The 22,500-nt window shown below is 48.8% G+C and overlaps 1 protein-coding gene across 1 annotated transcript in view; it reads left to right on the top strand.

The window, feature by feature from the left end:
• LOC123514607 overlaps positions 1–22,500 on the top strand; it is a 102,697-nt gene that overhangs the window by 314 nt on the left and 79,883 nt on the right. Inside the window, exons 1-2 of the mRNA XM_045272576.1 lie at positions 1–716; positions 2,574–3,828. The exon at positions 1–716 is cut by the window's left edge and continues 314 nt beyond it. Of these exons, the coding sequence (XP_045128511.1) occupies positions 697–716; positions 2,574–3,828 (1,275 nt within the window). The 5' untranslated portion in view covers positions 1–696. The remainder of the gene's footprint in view (positions 717–2,573; positions 3,829–22,500) is intronic.

Here is a 22,500-nt window from a genome sequence, read left to right as displayed (position 1 = left end):
ATTATCGGCCATGATTGGTGAGCACGCGACTTTAAGAGTGCCGACAACGAGGAGGTGCTCGCAGCGCTGGCTTCCCTATGTATATGGTGAGGCAAGTTACGTAACCTTCCAAAACACAGGGAACTGTATTGGTGGATCCAGCGGTGACTAAGACTCTTAAGGGAAAGAAAAGAGAGTAAAAAAAAAGTTAGATCTAAGCATGGTGAAAGAAAGACGAAGAGTGTATTTTCAAACCGCGTGAACCTCGAGAAGTGGGAAAAATAAGATTGAGTGTTGACTTTTCACTGACTTTCCTCGGCAGGAGCGACACCAAGAGTGCCTTTGATACGGTGGGATTGTGAAGTGGGTCAGAGGCGGAGCGGGCGGGCGGGCAGGCGGACAAGCTCTCCGCCACCATCCTGATCCCGCCTTACTCTCGCCTCCCGCTGTGCTCTTCGCGTTAAAGAGGCGAGTAAAAAGAGTAACCCAGGATTTCGGTGCTGGTCGCAGAGTAAAGAGGAGAAAGGAGAGGAGGAGGAGGAGGAGGAGAAAGAAGGGCCCCCTCACCCCAACACACACTGCAGCAACAGGTGGCATTCCTTGCTCAGGAAGTTTATCTAGCCCTGGACGCCCCCTTCGGTGCCAGCAGGAGAGGACCAGAGCCATCCGTCACCTGGGGCTCGTAAACGTCGACGTCTCTCTTATAAGACTTCCACCATGAGATCCTTATTCGATAGGTACTGAAGGAGGGATTTTACGTGTCCTTGTCCATGTACGTCCTTCGGGAGGCGCCTTCAAGTGTGCCATAGGAAGTCTGTGTATATTCCTTGGCCGTTAGTCACCCATGGGCCTAACTGGCGGATATATAACTAAGATGCTATTTTTCCCTTTCTTTGCCCTAGCTGTGTGTGTCGTGTCAGGCCGAAATGTTTGTCCTGTGTGTCTGTGGTCAAGTGTTGGGGAGTGATTGAATGGGTCTTAAGGGGAAGTGCTGGGCTCTTGTCGAGGTTGAAGGACGCTTTTTTTGTTCCCTTTGTTCCTTATATTGAAGTTTCGTGATGCGTCTTGCCCATATGTTTATGCTTGGTTGCGTTTCATCTGTTTTTATGCTTCTGATATTGACTTTATTCGTGTTTTAGGGTTCATTTGCGTGACAAGAGTCGGGAGCTGGGGCGCGCTGTGGTGGCGGTGTGGTAAATGCGGTGGTGGCGTGACCGTGTGGTGTGGCGGGGCGGCACGGCGGAGTGGGAAGATTAGGGCAATAGTCGTGTGGATAGATAGTTTTATGGGGTGGTGGTCATGGATCAGGTTTGGGAGCCAGTGATGGTGGTGGTAGTATTGGTGGAGTTGATATGAGGACCGGTGGTGGGGACGATGGTGCTGGCTGGAGGTCGTGGCCGTAGTGGTGGTAATAGTCATGGTTTGATTGAACAAATTGAAATTAATATCAGTGTCACCACAAGGAGAGCTGATGGCGATGGTGGTACTGCTGTAGGAGTAGTTGAAGAAGGAAGAGAAGAAGTATAGAGAAAGAACGCTGCTCGAGAAAGAGTGCCGCCCTGTTTCTGTCTACAGTGGTGCTGCCGACGCCGCCACCACACCCTGGCTTATCTGACCGGAAATTGCCGTTTGTGTGCGTGTGGACCCTCATTGGCTAATGGACTCAGTGACTGCTACATGTATAGTGGATTCCTGTATTGAGATGTCACGCCCTTCCCGTAAGGTTACCGTCCCTGCCTGCCGCAGGCCCGTCCTTTTCGCTTCCTTCACCTCCTACATCTTCCACCAACGTTGCGTCCTGTTGTCTGAGGTTATTTGGTTATGATATCAGTTTCGCCTTACGGGAGCCAGAAAAAAAAAATGGCGATTCTCGTACTGTTTATAGCCTGAATGTGCTCAAGGAAAAGGGATCATGAGTGTTTTTTTTTTTTTTTTGTGCATTTACTCTGATAAGGACGTGTAAAGAAAGGAAGAAATGAAGGAAAGGGCAAGGTTTCTAAGTTTCTTACTCCTGTAGCCTGTAGTTTCGCGGTGTATGTCGGACAAAGGGGGGTTAGGGAGACTGTTCTGGAGGAGTATCACCTGTAGGGTTGCACGGGGACGGGGGGAAGGAAAGGGGCGGAGAGTCGGTTCTTTTCATGGTGTGTCTGTGTCGCTTCACCTTCTCGTTTTTGGTCTTTCCTCTAGCTCCCTCACCGTCACTTTCTCCTTCACATTTGCCTCCACTTTTATGTCGTTATGCCTGTTTAGCTTCTTTCCTTAGTGCAGCACAGGGTCAGGGGAGCACGTAGTAGGTAGGTAGCCCTCACCCAGTAAGACTTTGTGCATACTATTATGCAGTGAGGTGTGAGTGTACTATTGTGAAAGTCAGCTGGTATAAAATGTTAGATAGAGAAAGTAAGATGTAATGAAAGTCACATGATACATGATAACATTTTGTGTCGAGTGTAGAGTATCAGGTTTTGAACAGGTCCAGGTTTACTTTCAAGTTACTTTTTTTTTTTTTTTTTTTTTTACAGCCTCAGCATGAGGCCAGCATGAGGCGTGTCCCGATGAAATGTACTAACTCGACTTTTTTTGGGTTCTTTTTGCAGATGTAGTGTCCGTGTTGGAATGAGCTCGGTGCCCGGGGTGAGCCACGCCCACGCCGAGGCCGCCCACTCCGCCCACGCCCCCTCCCGCCCATTCCCGCCCTATAATTGTTTGGTGGACATGGAGCTGGGAGAAGGACTAACGGGCCGCCTGCTCGACACCCACAACCTACTCTTCGGGGACGGTTTTTCCGACAGCCTGTCCTCCCGTGTGGGTGTTGACGGCAATAGCGCCTACCGCCCCTGGGAAGCCGACCACCCAGGGGACCATCGCGCGGGGGACCATAGGCTCCACCCGTTAGCAGCCTCCTCCGCCCCCATCCAGGTGCTCACCCACACTCCTCCAGTGGCCGCAGCATCCACGGCCCACATCCCGCACTACCCACACGCCATCCCCACCTTCGGTGACTCCTATCCCCCGAGCCATCCACACCCTCATGTCGCTCCACAACATCCTGTGCCACATAAGCTGCCGCCCTTCGACGCCTTCAGCCCGGAGCGAAGCGTGGGCAGCACCACGCCTTCACCTCTTCCGGCGTTCAACACGCTGCCCTCGCCTCACGCCCGCTACCCGCTGGTGCCGGCACCCGTGCAGGCTCGCGAGATTCCTACCATTCAGCAGCAGATGATGGACGAACGACACATTCGTATGTTCGAGTCTCCACAAGGCAGTGACCCTGTGCCCTCTTCCACCACGCCGGCACAGGTGTCGCCCAACACTCAGCCGCCCACTGGTTCCAGCGGCAGCACCTGCAGCAGTGGCAGCAGTAGTAGTAACACCAGCAACAACAATAGTGTAGCTCAACAGCAACAGCAGCCACAGTCCTTCGAGAGCAGCTCGTCGCAGCTGCGAGTAGAGGGACCTGTGCGCTCTAACGTGAAGCGTGCGGGTCGCGCGGGATCCCTGGAAAGTTCTGAGAGTGACGCTTCCGTCTCTGGCACTGAGAACAGCGGCCAAGTGTCCAGCGTGTCCTCCACTGCCGTGAATAACTCGGACAACAACAACACACCCGCTGGCCTGGGTGCTGTCCCCTCTGTGCCCTGCTCAGAAGGGGGTTTTCGGCCCCCACCTCCTCAGCAACCGCCCCCGCCTGGGGATGATCCCCCTGAAAAACCTGTCAAGAAAAAGCGAAAACGTTGCGGCGACTGTGTCGGGTGCCAGCGGAAGGACAACTGCGGTGACTGTGCTCCATGCAGGAACGACAAGTCGCACCAGATCTGCAAGATGCGTCGCTGCGACAAACTGACTGAGAAGAGAGTAAGTACTCATAGTGTGTTGAGGCTTTGGCCTCATTGTTACCTATCATCTTTCCTCAAATCTTCCCAGAATGTCTTTCAGTATTCATTGATTTTAAATGTATAACAATAGCTTGTTCGTGTTTAACCCATGACAGTAATTATTCATGTGTAATTGAACTCCTCAATACAAAATGAGTAACTCGCATTGTCAAGGCACGCCTCTATGTTCGTGGTGAGTGGGGTGCCGTGTTTGCTGCGTGCGGCACGTTTGGTATTCTTTGCTGTCGTTAGAGAAATAGCATTCCCCTTTTTTCCTCAAATGTCAGAGTTTAAATCCGTAACAGTCGTACCCTAGACTACATTCCTCGGCCAAGCCGTCTACTTTGATTACGTGCTCATTAACTTTAGTAGAACGTGTGTGTGTGTGTGTGTGTGTGTGTGTGTGTGTGTGTGTGTACGCGCGCGTGTGTGGGCGTCTGCGCGCGGGCAAGCCTGCACGCCTAAAAAGCAAGTAAGACTGCACACCAAACTTTGTAGGTAGGCTAAACAATGCCCAATGAAGTCATGATAGTGAAGTCTGTGGGTTCCTGTGGCAGCTGTGTGACGAGGGCCGTGATGGACAGGCCTGTATTACACTCCATGCACGAGGGACACGCACGCAGACAGCCGCGTGACGCCCCGCTGCCCTCAGGTTGTGTTATTTCCTCCGGATAATGTTACTTCATGTCTCTCAGGGAAGCCGGTTTCCCGTGAATCATTTGTTGTGAAAACGTGCAATACTCTTTCAAGAGAACAAGACTACACACACACACACACACACACACACACACACACACACACACACACACACACACACACACACACACACACACACACAAAGGCCCAATGTTGACTAAAGGTTCAGTGTCCCATTTTTTATTATCGTGGCTATTTTCTCTATGAAGGGAAGACGAAAGAAGTCACCGGTTTGAGCACAGAGAAGGGAGGCTTACAACTTGCTTCACAACCGTATGACTAGACTCCCACAAGGAAAGGAAGGAAAGGACTCACACTCCGTCAATAAACAATTGTGGTTTTGACGCAAATTTTCTAAGGCTATTTTCTATAATGATACAACACACACGCATCTTAAGACGACTCTGTTTTCCCTTTCTTCCTCTCCCCTCCCTCCTCTCCTACCTTCCTCCCTCTTCTCGTATCGGGAACTGCGGCTTTATCAAATTACGCGGTGGTGCGGTAAATTCATATCTTTTTCTGTTATTTTTTGTGCGGTGGGCGATTACGAGGTGTTGAGGTGAAGAGTAAATGAACTTCCAGACAGTGTTCTCTCACCTGCTGCCTCACAGTAGCGGGTCTGTGAATGACACTTGAGTTTGTTTTGCCATTTTTTTGTCGGCCGGCTTCTAGCTACACGCGATATCACCAGTGTAAATGATGCTTGTGCACGTTAACTAAGCGGGCTGTTCCTCCGCCTCTGGAAACATACGAGCGCGTCTCTGTAAACGGCACCTGTGTGTACCTCGAGGGTAGTCTGGGTGTTGCTGGTGTTGTCGGTGCTCCCTCTCACCTCAGCCGGCGGAGTGACCCATAAGGGAAAGCCTTGAGGAGTACCTGAGGGCTGCGTCGCGTCATGAGGAAGCCCTTGTGGGAGTGAATGATTCACGCCACCCGGGCAGCACCAGCGGCGTGAGTGGAGCCTTGTGAGTCATCCTTGACCAGCCTTGTGACTCACGACGAGGAGGAAGGGCACAGAACAGCGGGTCACTTGTAGCCGCCACGGGGGTACTGGAGGCCGGAGATGGTGGGGGGGATAAAAAAAAAATAGCTTATCATGAAACTCAAATGCCAGTTAGATAATTAGAGCCAAGACCAGGAAGCTGAAGCGATGATCTGATAAATAATGTTTTCAGTATACGTATAGTCGGTCACTGTGGACTGCTGCAGAGTATTACTACGTACGAATAAGGTGTGATTATGTTGTACCTGAGAGAGAGAGAGAGAGAGAGAGAGAGAGAGAGAGAGAGAGAGAGAGAGAGAGAGAGAGAGAGAGAAGCTGAACAATAGAAAAATAACAGAGAGAATAAACAGAGCAAGAACAAGATGGATGTATTGACGAAGGAATTGCTCGAATTAAAGTAGATTGGATGCAGGTGGGATGGGGGTGGATAGATGGAGGGAGGGAGTTGAAATAGATTTGCCCAGCGCAGCCAGTTGACGAAGGATAGAGGATGACTGGGGGTGATCGTCCTTTTATTTTATTTTTTTTATCTTTTCTTTTCTTTTCGTATGAAGTTTGACCTTGATCTTTATCTTCCCGAGGCACAGTCGAATATTCACGTATGCACTGCGGCTGGTTATGAATCACCACCACTGAGAATGAGAACACGATCGTCAACACCAAGGTAATCGCAACACACCACCACTGAAAGGCTGTACAGTAACACAACACCTAACCATCATTGAGCTTCGCAATACAATAATATAACACAACATCAACACAATGAATGCCACAGCCACACAATAACTACATGTCAGCCATCATACTTACCACCACCACCACCACTAGCACCACCACCATTACCTTCCTATCAAACCAACATGCCCAACCGTCACTTGCTATCACACCACCACCACCGCTTCCACCACCACCACCACCGCCGCCACCACCACCACCATTGACTCTTGCACAATATGGCCACACCACCTCGCTATCACCGCAACATTGTCACCCAACCACCATGCAAATTAATCAATAAGTACACCACATAGAACACACCACATTTACACCACCACCACCACCACCACCACACGGGCAGCTGAATGCGCCTGACGGATCCTCCCCTACCATGTGTCCGCCATTACCGTCAGTTTGGAGAGACCCGACCGGAAGTGAAGTAGTAATTAATATTTTTTTAATTATTCTGAGGTAATTTTCTCTCACTGACCCGTTTCCCTCCCCTCCCCTCCCCTCCACTGTTCTCCACTCTCCTCCTCCTCCTCCTCCTCCTCCTCCTCCTCCTCCTCCTCCTCCTCATTCTCTTCCCCTCCTAACTTCCCTTCGGTTATCCCCCTAACCTGTATCTCCCTTTCTCTTATATTCTCCTCCTCCTCCTCCTCCTCCTCCTCCTCCTCCTCGTTGTTTTTCTTTTTCGTCGTCTCTTTTGTCTGGTTCTTTGCTTCTCGCTTGCTTTCTCTCCCTCCGCTTATTTTGTCTTCCTCCTCCTCCTCCTCCTCCTCCTCCTCCTCCTCCTCCTCCTCCTCCTCCTTCTTTCGTCTCTCATATGTTCCCTTTCCCTCCCCGTCCTTCATTTCAAGACCTTCACCCCACCCTCCTCTTCATCCCTTCTGCCCCTCCTCCCCTACACCTTGTCCCACAACATTTCCTGCACACCTCCCCTGCTCTCCTCAAAACTCTTCTCCCTCTTCTTTCCACCCTCATCTACTCCTTCCTTTCCCTCTCAATTCATTTCGTTTCTCTCCTTTCCTCATTTCTGATTTTCCCTTGTTTTCTTTTCCTCTCACTTCATTCTTGTTGTTTTTTTTTCTCTCTCTCTCTTGCTTTTTTTCTCTTTCTTTTCTCTTTTCCCTTCATCCAGTTCCCTCTCTTTTGCCTCGGCTCGGTGTGAGGTAAGCTAGTAGAGGGAGGGGAGGTGAGAGAGAGGGAAGAGAGGGGAGGAGGGGTATAGGTATGGGGGCTTAGTTATTATCGTGGGCTACACCAGAGGACCGCCATGTTTTGTAACTGGTATTAACTGTTAATTAATCACAATCATGGCCGCTGTGTTAATTAGGCTAAAGCCCTGGATTTGCTAGGGACATTTTTTGGTGCCATTTATCCACAAAAAATCATCAACACCCTTTTTTTAGCACGAAGCCAATGTTTGTAACTCATTATTAATTATTAGGACGTGATGGGCATGTGTGCGTGTGTTTTTGTTAGGTGTTTAGGGGTTGTGTTGTTTTGTGTGTGTGTGTGTGTGTGTGTGTGTGTGTGTGTGTGTGTGTGTGTGTGTGTGTGTGTGTGTGTGTGTGTGTGTGTGTTGGCAATGGGTGTGTATGTGTGTTGGAGGTTTGTTTGTTTTTGTGTTTGCCTGTGTGTTTGCCTGCTTGCTTGCTTGTGTGTGTGTGTGTGTGTGTGTGTGTGTGTGTGTGTGTGTGTGTGTGTTGATGACGTGGCAGCCTGGCGTGTGTATGTGTGAGTGTTCTTTCTATGCATCTCTATATTTGTGTGTGTGTGTGTGTGTGGGTGTGGGTGTGTGTGTGTATGTGTGTACACCCTCCTGCTACACGACAGAATTCCCACACATACATATATTTTATCGACACATGAAATAAAAAATAAAATAGAAATCATCCTGGCCCGAGGCTCCAACACACCCGAAATTAATTAACAGATTCATAACGCCAATCCATCATTATCGGCCAAACATCAACACAACCTTATAAACAAACAATTGGAAGTGACGTGCTAGAAAGGGGCGTCAGGGAGGCGAGCACGCACGTGAAACCTGTACACCAGTAATGATAATAATAAATATCACGTAATGTTTATATTTATGGTTCAATGAAATCTTGTATTTATTTGTTTATTTTTATTTTCCTTTTTTTTTTTTTTTTTTTTTTTGCAACGTAATCTTGGATCTCAGAAATGACTTTAGTGAAGAAACCGGATCCTTTGTGTGAGTGAAATGTTGAGAACGTGATTGCTTTGCTTTCATACTCGCCGAGATCGAAGGAAGATGATGACGAAATATATACAAGTAAATAGTAAAGAGAGAGAAAAAAAGAGAATAATACAAAAGTGAGCTTCCTGGAATTATGGTTATCAATTTGCTGTATTTTTGTGTCTAATCGCATCGGATTTTCTCTTTTTTACAACCGAACGAGAGGGAAAAAAAGAATAATAACAATGGATGACGTTTTATCGGACGGAGCTGGTAGGGATGGGGGATAGTGGTGGTGGTGGTGGAGGTGGTGATAGTGGTGGTGGTGATAGGGGTAGTGGTTGCGGGGGAGGGGGAGATAAACTGAGGGGAGAGGAGGGATGGAGAGGCGGCTGTTCCGGACTGTATTCACTCCGGCTCTAAACGGATCGGTGGCATCGGCTAGTGGTGGTGGTGGTGGTGGTGATGGTGGTTCTGTCATCAGGATGCAGAACCTCCCGGCGGCGTATCTGAAACCTCTCATCTGTTACCTTGTCAGCTGCCCTTTCCCACGTCGGCCTGGGGGGTGGTGTAGGGAAGCGGCAGGGGGATAGCCAGTGGGTTAAGGGGAAGTGGGTGGAGGTGGTGGTAATAGTAGTAGTAGTAGTGGTGATAGTAGTAGTAGTAGCATCCCCCCCACCTCCACCATCGCCGCCGTCGCTGCCTCCCTCTGTCACTCCCACGGCCCGCTTACTAGAATGGACCCCAAATGCCATGCCGTGTCGCCTATATTAATGGCTCTTAATTCCCTCTTAATGATTGGTGATGTTTCGAGCGATTTAGGGCTTTGGACAGAATTGTTATAAAGGAGAACTGGGAAACTTTTTTATTTGCTTTTCGGGGGCGCTCGTCCGCAGTGAGAGATTTTGTGTCCCTAAACAGCGCACTGCCGCTGTTTGATTAGGTGTGCCACGGCGGGCTGTTTCATTAATTATTTTTCGCATTTCCGAGGGATTTAAAGCTTATGTGCAGCTGAAAATATAGAAAATTAAATTTGTTGGGCTGAAAGAGGGTTAGGGGGTGAGGGATGGGGACGGTGGGGAGGGAGGAGATAGGCAGGGGTGGTGGGGGTGAAGCAATGACAGCAGTCCCAATGATCAGTAGTAGTGTGTGTGTGTGTGTGTGTGTGTGTGTGTGTGTGTGTGTGTGTGTGCATTTTCTATTGATGTTTCGTCACTGTCAGGATGATTTAATTTACGGAGAGAATAACAACCATACCATGTCTATTTTTCTTTCACTATTAAACATACTTTTACTTTTTCACCACCTTTTTGTGGAGAACATTCTTTATGCAAGTAATAATACAAACATTACAGAAGCAACACCACATTCAGGTCAAAACAGAGAGAGAAAAAATACGCATATATGAAGTAAAGGTCACGGAAGGAGAAAAAATAGTTAACAGTAGAGAAAAAGACGTGTAGGAGAAAGAGAAGAAAGAAAAGATGAAAATGAGAAGGAAGAGGAGGAGGAGGAGGAGGAGGTAGAAGAATAATTGAGTGTTTGTCTCCCGGTGATACGCAAAAAAACAAGTTTGGCGTGGTAAAATACGAAAGAGACGCGCTTTCAGAAGATTGTTCATCACCACTCCACCCTTTCTCTCTCTCTCTCTCTCTCTCTCTCTCTCTCTCTCTCTCTCTCTCTCTCTCTCTCTGACTCACCCGTGTCCTGTGTTCACCCACTCATCGCATGGACCCGCCGTGTGAAGAAAGAAACAGCTCGAGAGGGTGACGGAGAACAAGAGCAAGGTGTGTAGCGGTAGGCATCAGAAGCTCCCTTGTACACGATGTAGAAATCCAGGCAAGGAGGGTGTAGAACAAGCCTTTAGTGTATGAGGGAAGTGTGATACAGACTGATGATATCGGCATAGCGTGGGGAGATAGAGGGTGGGAAAAGAAACAGTTCAGTTGACGAGTGAAGCAGACCCTGAAGCTGAACCTAGCGGGAATACTGGGGTTGTGTAGCGGACGTCAGGAAGAAGGTGCAGCAGAGCGTGTGTTCAGCAGGAAGGACAGGCTAGAGGGCTGCTCGTTGTATGAGAAAGGGAGATACAGCAGGCAGGCTTGTCAGTATACAGTAGGAGGGAAGGGATAGGATACAGCTGCACCACACCGTGAGTGAAGTAGGCCAGTATATGAGAGGGTTGTATTGTAAATGGTGGGTGGTGTGGTGGTGGTGGTGGTGGTTCGGGGCATTGCGGGGTGAAGGGGATAGAGTTAGCAGTAGAGCAATAGGAGTAGCAGCAGCAATAACAACAATAGCAGGCCAAAGCACCGGCTGTTGCAAGCATGTCATCAGTATCAGGTGTCAGGCGGTGGTGGTGCCGCTTCAGAGAAAACTGCGTCATGATGCTGTATTGGTTAGTATTTCCTTCCTGCCTGTCTGTCCCTCACGCTCTTCTGCTTCAGACGGACGTGGCTCGCATATCTCTGGCTAAACTATCGCCTCCTCCTCCTCCTCCTCCTCCTCCTCCTCCTCCTCCTCCTCCTCCTCCTCATCTTCCTTCTCCTCCTCCTCCTCCTCCTCCTCCAGCAGCTGTGTACACGTAGCTCTTGTATACATGTAGGCCACGTATACATGTAGGTGTTCACAAGTATTCTGGAAGGAGAGCAAGGCGGAGGAAGGAGTGGGTCAGGAGAGACTGGAGGGAAGGAGAGGCGGCTGAGAGAGAGAGAGAGAGAGAGAGAGAGAGAGAGAGAGAGAGAGAGAGAGAGAGCGCAGCGTGGGGTAAGGGGGGTGATGTAGTAATGTAGGGGTGCCGGGTGCCGTAGGCTGAGGCGCGGCCCTTCCTCTTGGGCGTGTGTGGGCGTGCAGACGGACGCTGATCAATATTTAGGGGCAAGGAGGTGTTACATGTCGCAAATCTTGAGTGTGTGTGTGTGTGTTTGTGTGTGTGTGTGTGTGTGTGTGTGTGTGTGTGTGTGTGTGTGTGTGTGTGTGTGTGTGTGTGTGTGTGTGTGTGTGTGTGTGTGTGTGTGTGTGTGTGTGTGTGTGAAGACTGCCTTTTATTTTTTTTGTTTGGCATTTGGAACGAAAAGTGTGTGTGTGTGTGTGTGTGTGTGTGTGTGTGTGTGTGTGTGTGTGTGTGTCAGTCAAGGTGTGGCCACGGTGGTCGTCGCCACAGCCTAGCAACACACACACACACACACACACTCGCGGCCAGTCTTGAGTTCGCGGCTCCCTCACCCACACGGCGCCACATCCTGCAGGGGAGTTTCCTTTATAATTTAACCTTATGAAACTCCGGCGCGTGTGTGTGTGTGTGTGTGTGTGTGTGTATGTGTGTGTGTGTGTGTGGCGAGCAGCAGTAAGAGGATGTAACCCCATAGCGCTAAATCTCACTTCTATTGTCTTGACGCGAGACAATAATCATCTTGCCGAATAATTAAACCCCTAATAAAGGCCCTTTGTTTCTTGTCTTCATCTCGGTCGAAATAAAAAGAAAAAGAAGATAGAAAAATAGAGTATGATATAGCGGCGAAGGAGCATGAGGATATGAATCACGCAGGCTTGGTTGGAAGAGAAGACTGCCTGCTGACTGTTTCACGAATTACCCACGTTGTATGTACAGTAATTCCACGAACATTCAAACGCAGAACAGTACAGCTCCACCCGCAGCACATACACAGCAGGAGCATCGGCCTCACTTAGTGCCGACCGGAGGTTACTTGAGAATTGATGACAGCTGCCATAACCGGTTTTGGCAGTAACCGGTTGCCGGGGCTGAGAGGACAGGAGGAGGGACGGTGTAGGAGAGGAAGGGAGGAAGGAAGGGAGGGAAGGAGCACGGGGGGATGAGGATGGGGGAGGTGGCTAGATGCAGGGAGTGTAAGGAGTAGTAGGGAGCAGTGTGTTTGGAGCAGAGAGAGAGAGAGAGAGAGAGAGAGAGCTGTACACTTAAGACATGAATATAAATACAAATACCAAAGTAAGGAAAGAGAAATAACACAAAAGAAAAGAATAGAAGCTAGACATAAATTAGGCACAAGAAAGAGCGGGAGAAGTAAGGAAGGAAGGAATGGAGGAAATGGAAGAATAGAGGGGTCGAGGAGGGCCAGAGGAGGTGAAGGTGGTTCGGTTCTGGCCTCGGCTGTATCTTTATAGGGGTCGTTCACAGGTTTATAGTCTCGGGAAGGAGGGTAGAGGGCGGCTCCCGTGCTCGAGGGGTACGGGGAGGGGAGCAAGGAAGGGAAGGCAAAGTGGCTGAGGGGAGGGAAAGGAGGGAAGGAGAAGGAGGAGAGGGAAGGGAGGGAAAAAGGTGAGATGACTTGCATACGAAGGTTTGGACGAGAAGCTAAGGAAGGTGGGAAGGAGGAAAAGGATGCCCCCTCAGCGTTCCTTTCTTCCTTCCTGTTTCTTTTTAGTCATCCCCTCCCCTGCCTCCCCTCCTTCTTTCCTTCTCTTCGCTTCCTCATCCTCCTCCTCTCCCCTCCTTTCTCAATGGCCTGTGTGGCGGCGTTTCACCTTCTTCTTTATTACTCCTCGCCATTGATTCCTTGACGTATATATGCATCGCTATTTATTTATTGTTTAATTTCTCTCCTCCGCAGAACACACACACACACACACACACACACACACACACACACACACACACACACACACACACACACACTTTTACTCTCCCACGGACGCACTAAGTATTGGCTGCATACAAACATACGTACACCCCCACACGAACAGTCATTGGCACGCACACAAAGCCAAGATCAAGCCATGGGTGCCGACACGCAAGCACACGGAGGCACATGCACGCATACGACATCACCGCAACATGCACACTCCTCCATCATACTATTTGACCTTCGCTACTATGTGTACCTCTACCTTTCTGAATTCTAGTAATACTTTCACAATCACTACTACTACTACTACTACTACTACTACTACTACTACTACTGCTGCTGCTGCTGCTGATGATGATGATGATGGTGATGATGCGTCGATTATAAATGTCGATTGCGTCTTGCTTCAGCTCGTTTGATCACTAGATTCTTTTCGTTCCCCGTGCATTCATCGGCCATCCCGTCACCGCCGCCGCCGCCGCTACCCCACCCATCACCGCCACCACCACCACCACCATTACCACAACAACCACCACCACTACTACTACCACCAGCGTCACCGTTGTATATTTGCCAATGAGAGCAGGGATGCACCAGTAACTCAGAGGCACTTGAGTTTATTTCTTGTTCTGCGTCTGCTTTTGACCATTTGTGTTTTGGTTCTGGCAGGCTGCTACCCATCTGTCTGTGTATGTGTGTGTGTGTGTGTGTGTGTGTGTGTGTGTGTGTGTCCAGTCTTTGCCAAGAGGATTGAGACACGGGCGTCCCTAACCCTCAGCTCAGCCTCTGTGGCCTGTCCGGTTATTGTCGCCAGTCGTGAAACATCTGCTAGCCAACTCCCTACCCCCCCTATCACCACCACCACCACCCCCTTACCCCCCAAAATGCTACCCTCCCACCACCCATCAACCCACCAGTCCCCAAGCCCCCATTTCCACCAACCCAACACCCCCTTCCGCCTCCCTCCCACCACCCACCCTACATCCCCCACCTCCCCATCACCCCCAACCCACCCACCGAGTCTCGTCACGCCGGGAACGCATCGACTTGTGGCCGAAATTGCCTTTACACGATCGATATTCTGTACCCCCGCAGCACCGCCACCCAGGCCCTCCCTTAGCACCCGAATTGTTCACCTCCAGACACACACACACACACACACACACACACACAGCAGTGCAGCAAGTATATATTAACGTATGTAAGACTTCCAATTACTCCGCCACCGCACCCAAACTTCCACCCCCTGTGAGAACTTAATGTTACACTTTTGCTCTGAAAAGAAAGAGTGGCGGCGTTCGAGAGGGAGGAGGGAGGGAAGAGAGAGAGAGAGAGAGAGAGAGAGAGAGAGAGAGAGAGAGAGAGAGAGAGAGATAGGAAAAAATAAAAGTAAAATACTCTTGCCATTAATTACGACATGTTCATCGGCAACCTCCATTCCCTCGGCAGCCAGTCGATAACGCGGCCGCTCCTAAGGCCCTTTTTCCTCTGCGAGTGACCGACAACTGGACCTAATCGAATTTCTGGCGATGGATGGCCCCAACGCTGTAATTCGGACGGAGGAGTAACTCTGACTCGGACTGACGGCTTGTAAAACATCAAAGGCCAGACATGCTAATAAGTGGAGCGGGTGAGACGGTGGCTACAGAAGGCAAACCGGCTGGATACGGAACCACTGGGCATGCTGTATGGCGATATTGGTGACTGCGGGGCTAGAGGGGCATCGGTCGTAGTGTCTGGTGTGTGTAGGGCCCCAGGGTACATAGTAAGGCTGCGGGTCTGGCGTATAGCGTAGAGGGCGCAGCGGGGCATGGCGTAGGGTGTGCAGCTGGGGATGGCAGGGCTGAGCTTGATACAGTGCTGTGGGGACGCGGGCCGCAGCTGTTGGTTGCCGCAGATGACTGGTTGTCGTGTAGCGCATAATGATGTTGCATACTGTGCCGGAGAGAGAGAGAGAGAGAGAGAGAGAGAGAGAGAGAGAGAGAGAGACGCGTGCTGCTGTGGTGGGATGTGTTGTGGTGAATGTGAATGGTGATTGTGGGTATTTGGGGAAGGAGGACACTGTAAAATCTTGCAGGGCACATCGGGTGTAGTTGTAATTTATATGAGACCATTTTTTCTTTTCTTTTTTTGTGCCACTGTGATGTCAACATGATGTGAATGTCTCTGCGTCTTTGATTCTCGCTTTTTGTTTTTTTGTTAGTGGAAGGAAATGTAGGTCGGGACGCCGCCTCACGCTCGCCAAAAAAAAAAAAAAAAAGGAACATGAAAAAAAGGTTCCCTCCCAAATTTGCATATAAAAACTTTGTACCAATAACGCGAAGGTTGATGTACCAATGAAACACTCCTCGTAACTACCCTCTCTCTCTCTCTCTCTCTCTCTCTCTCTCTCTCTCTCTCTCCTAGTTAGTATAAAGTTACCAGTGGCGTACTCAAGACTGCCACTTCCGGAGTAGCAGTACAAAATTAGAAGCAGAGATTCGCCTCATTCCCCGCAAGTGTCGTCATCTCGCTCGGTTTATCCCTGAACTGCCTGGACTTTATTGGGCGGCCCGTCGGCAGCATGCCTGGCCTGCGAAGAATTAATGACATACTACACACCGCATTAAGTAAAATTTGTCGGCGACGTGTGTGAACAGTTGGCGGTGGCGCTGCTTGTCGCGTGCTGGGAATATGATGCGATTGATGCTGGCGCGGGGCGTATTTATGGCTCTGGACCGATGTGCGATAGGTGGCTTAGTGGGGCGAGGGTGGGGTGGTGGTGGGAGAGGAGAGGAGGCAGTAAGGGCAGTAAGGCAGACGGGAGGTCGCGTCCTCGAGGCGCCGCAGCACGCCCGTCACCGTGATCCCGAATGCAGATTCATTAAGTGCGAGACGTATTCAGGGAGCAGCGTAGTGGCGGCGTGAGATACGCGGGCCCGCATGCAATAACCCGCGGCGTATATTGGCGCATTAATCATCAAGTCGAAGCATTTCTTTGGATTTGGAGAGACCAGATGCTGTTTGATCCACGAGCCGCCGCCGCCTCAGCGTCCATTAGGGTGATGAGGCTTCACTTTATTATAGAATTTACGACCTAATCGACACTAAGACTTTGGATAAACATTAGGCCCAGCCCGGTAACCCCACGCCGGCCCCAGTACGGGCGTGCGTGCAGTAAAGGTCGCACGGGGACTTCGCCTGTACGGTCCGCGGCACGTGCGCCTACGGGTCGGTTTCGGTTTTATTCCCGCCCCAAATTCGACCTTAGTGACGCGTTTTGAAGCGATCGATAAAGCCCCAGGACCTCCATACACCAAATTGCGTGTGGAACCTCGCTTGTCACTGGCGGAGCTGCTCGCCTGTTCCTCTCGCACTCTCTCATTCTCTCTCACTCCTACTCCTTTCTTTCTCTTTCTCCCTCCACATATATTCATAAGCTGACTCTGCCCTCACTAAACACACACGAAGCTTTATTTATTATTTATATTTTCTTTGTTTTCTTTTGTTGTTGCTCCTGAAAGCCTCACTCTCTTGTTGGTGGCTGCAAGTCGTGGTCACCGTCTCTGTTCCAACCCCGCCCCTCCTTACCTCACCACCATCACCACCACCACCACCACCACCACCTTCCTCCTCCTCTTCCTCCTCCCGACCACAGTCTCCCTCCCCACTCCTTCAGCCACTACCACCACCACCACCCCACCAGGGACGCTCGGCCTGGCTCGGTTGGGCTCGAGGCAAGTTGAGTCACCAAGTCTTAGCTTAGAATTTTAGCAAGACTTGGGCCGAGGCAGGAAGGGAGGGAAGGAGGGAGGGACTTGGAGTCGTCGGGGACAAGTTTTCTGTGACGCCTTAGCTTGTGTAGAGGTGGTGATGGTAGTGGTGGTTGCGGTGACGAGTGAGGCATTTTGGCAGCTTTCAACTCTCTCTCTCTCTCTCTCTCTCTCTCTCTCTCTCTCTCTCTCTCTCTCTCTCTCTCTCTCTCTCTCTCTCTCTCTCTCGCTCTCTCTCTCTTCCATATATATATTTTCAGGCAACTTTTACGTAGTAGTACATGTCTTTGTCTCTCTATTTACAGCCCTATCCACACCGCCCCTCCACTCACCCCTTGATCCTCTCACACTCCCCTTAACCCCCCTCATGTGCCGCCCTTCCCTTTGGCCTAAATTGCGCTCCCTTTTTCCTTTTATTAGGACGTAACGTGGAGGTAAATCTTAATTAGTGGCTGCCACGTTACTCGGACGAGCTGGGCGAGGCTGCTGAGAGTCCCTGTAATAGTAGTAGTAGTAGTAGTAGCAACAGTGGTAGTAGCAGTAATAGTAGTAATAGTAATAGCAGTAATAGTAGTAGTAGTAGTAGTAGTAGTAGTAATAGTGGTAGTGGTAGTAGTGGTGGTGGTGGTGGTAGCTAATAATAGTAAGGAAGAAGAGCGTCGTCGATGTGGTAGTAGAGATAATACAAACCCATTCTGGTGTACGTAGATTCATATCCAGCTCAGGGCAGACAGCTGAGACCCATCCAAATCAGCTGCCCATCCATCCCTCGGGGCTCTGGTCGATGAAAGAACGCCCAGGGCAACGCCGGGAAAGGATAACACTAGAGTAAAGCGGGACGATGCCTCGGTCCCAGTAACCAGTATACTTCCAAACCGGGACTGCACAGACGAGCTAGAAGTTGGAACTCTCGAATCTCTCTTCTTTGTGTAATCTTCTTATGGTGAGATGTTCGAGTTCGAAAAGAAATGTTGTAGATGATAGAAAATTAAGATATTGTACATATTTTGTTCTTTTACTAGTGATTATGTGGCTCAATGGATTTATTGTATATTATGTATGTTTATGTATGGTTCTCCAGAGAGAGAGATAGTAGTAGTAGTAGTAGTATTAGTAGTAGTAGTAGTAGTATAGTATATAAGAAGAGGATGAACAGAAATGAGACAGGGAAGATGGGTGACTACCAGTAGAGCGTGGATGGGTGGCCGGTCGGTGTAGGGGACGGGTAGGGGTAGACACTCGGGGTAAAAGACCAGTGATGGGGCTTTGGGGTGGGGGGTGGGGGGAGGTAGGTGCTGGAGCTAGTTGGTCAGGGAGAGGTGGGTGATTTTGGAGGTAGGGGGATGGGGGGGATGGCAGCGCGTGATGTAATAGAGAGAAGAGTAAAAGGGGGTTAAGGGAAGGAAGGGGGAGGGGATAGGGAGGGAAGGGAAGCACTGAGTCACTCCTCCGGGGAAAACAAAGTAGGGTTGATTGACCCCCCCCTAACATCACCCCCCCCGACCCCAGTCCTCCTCCCATCCCTTGATTTGCAGTGTAGAGGTAGGGAGTTGGGGGGGGAGGGATGGTAGGAAGGCTGACTGGATACACCACTCAGCATCCCCCATCCCATCCTACCCCAACCCCCTCCCCCCAATTTTGCAATGTAGAGGCAGTGACCCTCCGTCCCTCCCTGCCCCTTCCTCCTTCCCTCCCTCCATCTCTCCCCTGTCGTCGCTTCCCTCATGCAAAGTGGAAAGGGGGAGCGCTGCCCCTTCACACACTCCCTCCCCTTCCCTTCCTCCTCCAGCCAGGCTCATACACTTACCCATTCCTCGCCTAATAGATAAAAATGTGCCCTTTTTTCCAGTAGCAAGTGTAATCCTGTTATTAGCACTTCTTAGCTTTTATTTAGGTGTGTTGTGTGCCTTCATTTATTCTTTAATTAGTGTATTTTTTATTGAGAGAGAGAGAGAGAGAGAGAGAGAGAGAGAGAGAGAGAGAGAGAGAGAGAAAATGCGTGCATATATTTACTCATTAGCTCCTTCTGTTTTCATCCACTCGGGTAAATCGCTCCATTTTCTCCCTCCCCTATAGTTCCTCCTCCCTCCCTCCCTCCTTCTCTCACTCCCTTCCTGTGTGTGTGTGTGTGTGTGTGTGTGTGTGTGTGTGTGTGTGTGTGTGTGTGTGTACATACGCGCGCACCGTTTCGATATTAATGATGTTTACGACGAGTGTCCCGCACGGTCGACTTCCACACGGGGTGAAAAAAATAGGAGTACAAAAAAATGGGGATAAATAAATATAAAAAAAAGATACAACAACCTCTATCCCTGATTTTTGACAACAGAACTGATGCAGCATCGTCGCCTAACAGAGTGATTCATGGCGTCAGAACGAGATCTGTATATTTGTTTTTTGTTTTTTTAGTTTTGTTTTTCATAGTTACGTTTGGCTTTATGCATTTCATGTGGTAGGGGTGGTAGTGGTGGTGGTGGTAGTGGCAGTGATAGTGAGCCAAAGTAGGGAACATGGAGAGTGGGACAGAAAGAGGCACAGAGGTGGGGAAAAATAATAATGAATAAACCCTGTGGGAATGATGGAAGGAAAAAGAGAAAAAAAAAATCGTATTGATATGTGGTGGTGCAGGGAATTGTATCAGTGTCAAATGGTTGTGGCGTGTGTGTGTGTGTGTGTGTATGTGTGTGTGTGTGTGTGTGTGTGTGGTGTCGGTGCTGCGATCATGAGGCCCCGGGGCTGGCTGCGTGGCTGGTTGGGTGGTGATGGTGGTGGTGGTGGTGGTGGTGTTGCGATGATTTTATTGATAATGATGAAAGGGACAGGCGGGCGTCCTGACTATATTTAGGGGGAGACTCTGGGAATTACCGGTCGAGGCTCCCCGTTTTGAGCTAATTAAAAGTGAAACCCAACATACGCTTCACTTTATAATGCGCATTACGTGACGCACTTGCTACTTTGTGACGAAGGGAGCGACACACACACACACACACACACACACACGAGAACTATACATGTAAATCATAATTACACTCTATTAGTTAAAGTAGTGTCTCTTTGTTAACACAATGAGGTTGAATGAGAGATGTACGACTATCTAGGGAGGCACGTTTGACCGGTTAGGCCCAGAGAGAGAGAGAGAGAGAGAGAGAGAGAGAGAGAGAGGGGGCGGCAGTGGTGGGGAAGAAAGAATGATTACATAAGATTTTTACGTAGGTAGCAGTGTGTGTGTGTGTGTGTGTGTGTGTGTGTGTGTGTGTGTTTACGCCTTTCTCGGTAATCGTCATTCCTATGTTTGTGTTCAGCATGTGTTCTCTCTCTCTCTCTCTCTCTCTCTCTCTCTCTCTCTCTCTCTCTCTCTCTCTCTCTCTCTCTCTCGTTTGCATGTTCTCCCCAGCTATTTTGTTTATCTTGCTGCGTGTCGATTGTTTATCAACGTATTTTCTTTAATGTTACACTAACCAGGAGCTTGATCGTCCTTGTCGCTATTGCTATTCTTGTTGTTTCGTTGTTGTTGTTTTTGTTGTTGTTGTTGTTGCCATTGTGACATAATAGCTATTTTTTGTTTGTTTGCTTTCTGACTGAACATTATGTTCCGCTTTTTTGTGCATTATTATTTTTTTGTATATGGGCATTCACTCGTGTTTCATGTAGTTTTTTTTTTTTTTCTTTTTTCCTATTGACTTTATTGTTATTGTTTTGATGCTTCGGTCTTTAATGCCCGCTGTTATTTTTGCATTTGTTATCGCTTTTATCAAATTTATTTGTATTTTTATGTACTTTTTCGCCCTTCACATATTTTTTCGCGCTGCAGTGTGTGTTTACAAGTTTGTTTATTGGAAAAGTGTGTTTGTTCGCTTGTGTTTATTTCTCCGCGTTTATTTGTTGGTGTGTCAGCGGGAGGTCGTGGGCGAACCAGCGAACCAGGCAGTACTGGACATACCTCCGAGTGACGAACCGGCGGGCAGCTGAGGGATGCCCCGTGAGGGACGCCCATCGTGACAGGCAATCGTTGGTCCGATAACCGACCTGGACAAGCCACTGCAGCCACCATGAAACCTCACGAATCCCGAAATGAACCGGCGTGCAAACCGAGCCCTGATTATGCCGCTGAATAAGAGGATGATGTAGTTATGAACTGAAATAAGCTGAGCGGCGATAAATCACTGAAGAATTACATTTTATCCATTTATTTTTCATTATTTTTCTTTTTTTTTCACTTCCTGGTACTCCAGAAAAGAATAGAAATAGAGAAACAAAACCTAACCGGTGAAATAAATCCATAACTTGTTGCTCTCGTTTGGGAACCTTACCTGATTCATGAACCTCTTATTTGGACCATTTTCAGAAATACAATCACTGGGGAAAAAAATGGAAAAACAAACAGTAGACCAAAAAAAAAATGACAGGCAGGAAATAAGAAAGAAACCAAGGTACGCTTTTAGCATCATCAACCTCACTAATAATCCACAGCAAGAGAGAGAGAGAGAGAGAGAGAGAGAGAGAGAGAGAGAGAGAAAGGAGCCAGACATCCACATTTTTTGAATAACCCTTCAGCTGACGAATGAAAAATAATAACAGCTAAAAAGGAAAGCAGATAAATGTGACAGGCGCTCTAATATAAGGCCGGCCCGTAAATTCACTCCTTTTAAAATAATTTGCATTGCATCAATCTTTGAATTGCGTCCTGCATCCCGACCCGTTAGTTTTTTATTTTTTTGTTATTTTTCCCCTATCATATATATCTCTCTTTCTCTATCCTCTCTCTCTCTCTCTCTCTGTCTCTCTTTCTCTTTCCCTCCCTCCCCCATTTTTACGTTTTCCCTCTCTTCATCGCTAGCTCTGTCATGTTCCGGTATTCCATGTATATTTTTTTTCGATATTCCTCTCTGTTGCCTCTTTCGGAATGCTGTTTGAAGCCGTTATTGGTTTTTCCTCTGTATTTTGCCTTTCCTTCGATATGCCACGCTGGTTATTGCTGTTGATGTTATGCGGTGGCAGTGTCCTCCTCCACCGCCTCCGTCACCATCTTCTTGCGCTCCTCCTCCTGCTCCTCCTCCTCCTCCTCCTCTTCCTCCTACTCCTCCTCCTTCCTCTTGTTTGATGATGTATTGTGTTAGTGTACTTCCTCGTGTGATCTCTCTCTCTCTCTCTCTCTCTCTCTCTCTCTCTCTCTCTCTCTCTCTCTGGCGTGTCTTATCGCTTATGTCTTCTTTTTTTTCATTCTCTCGTTTTTATCTCGTTTATTCAGTATTCTTTATCTATTTAGCACGGTTCACGCTTATAATTATTACCATTTCTCTTGTTATTGTTATTAATGTCATCCTCTTGCTTCTCTTTCCTTCTTATCTTGTTTATATCTCCCAATTCGTTATGCACGTACTTCTGTTGTTGTTAAATTTCTTCTTTTCTTTCTTTCTCTTCTTCTTCTTCTTCTTCTTCTTCTTCTTCTTCATCGTAGTAATTATCTTTTTTCTGTTACTCTCTCTCTCTCTCTCTCTCTCTCTCTCTCTCTCTCTCTCTCTCTCTCTCTCTCTCTCTCTCTCTCTCTCTCTCTCTCTCTCTCTCTCTCTCTCTCTCTCTCTCTCTCTCTCTCTCTCTCTCTCTCTCTCTCTCTCTCTCTCTCTCTCTCTCTGTTCAGTGTAGATAATCGCATGCTTCCCTTGTGTCGGTC

The sequence above is a fragment of the Portunus trituberculatus genome, chromosome 38 (assembly GCF_017591435.1).
Source record: "Portunus trituberculatus isolate SZX2019 chromosome 38, ASM1759143v1, whole genome shotgun sequence".
In the NCBI taxonomy this organism is placed as follows: domain Eukaryota; kingdom Metazoa; phylum Arthropoda; class Malacostraca; order Decapoda; family Portunidae; genus Portunus; species Portunus trituberculatus.
This window is presented reverse-complemented; position numbering and strand designations above follow the sequence as displayed.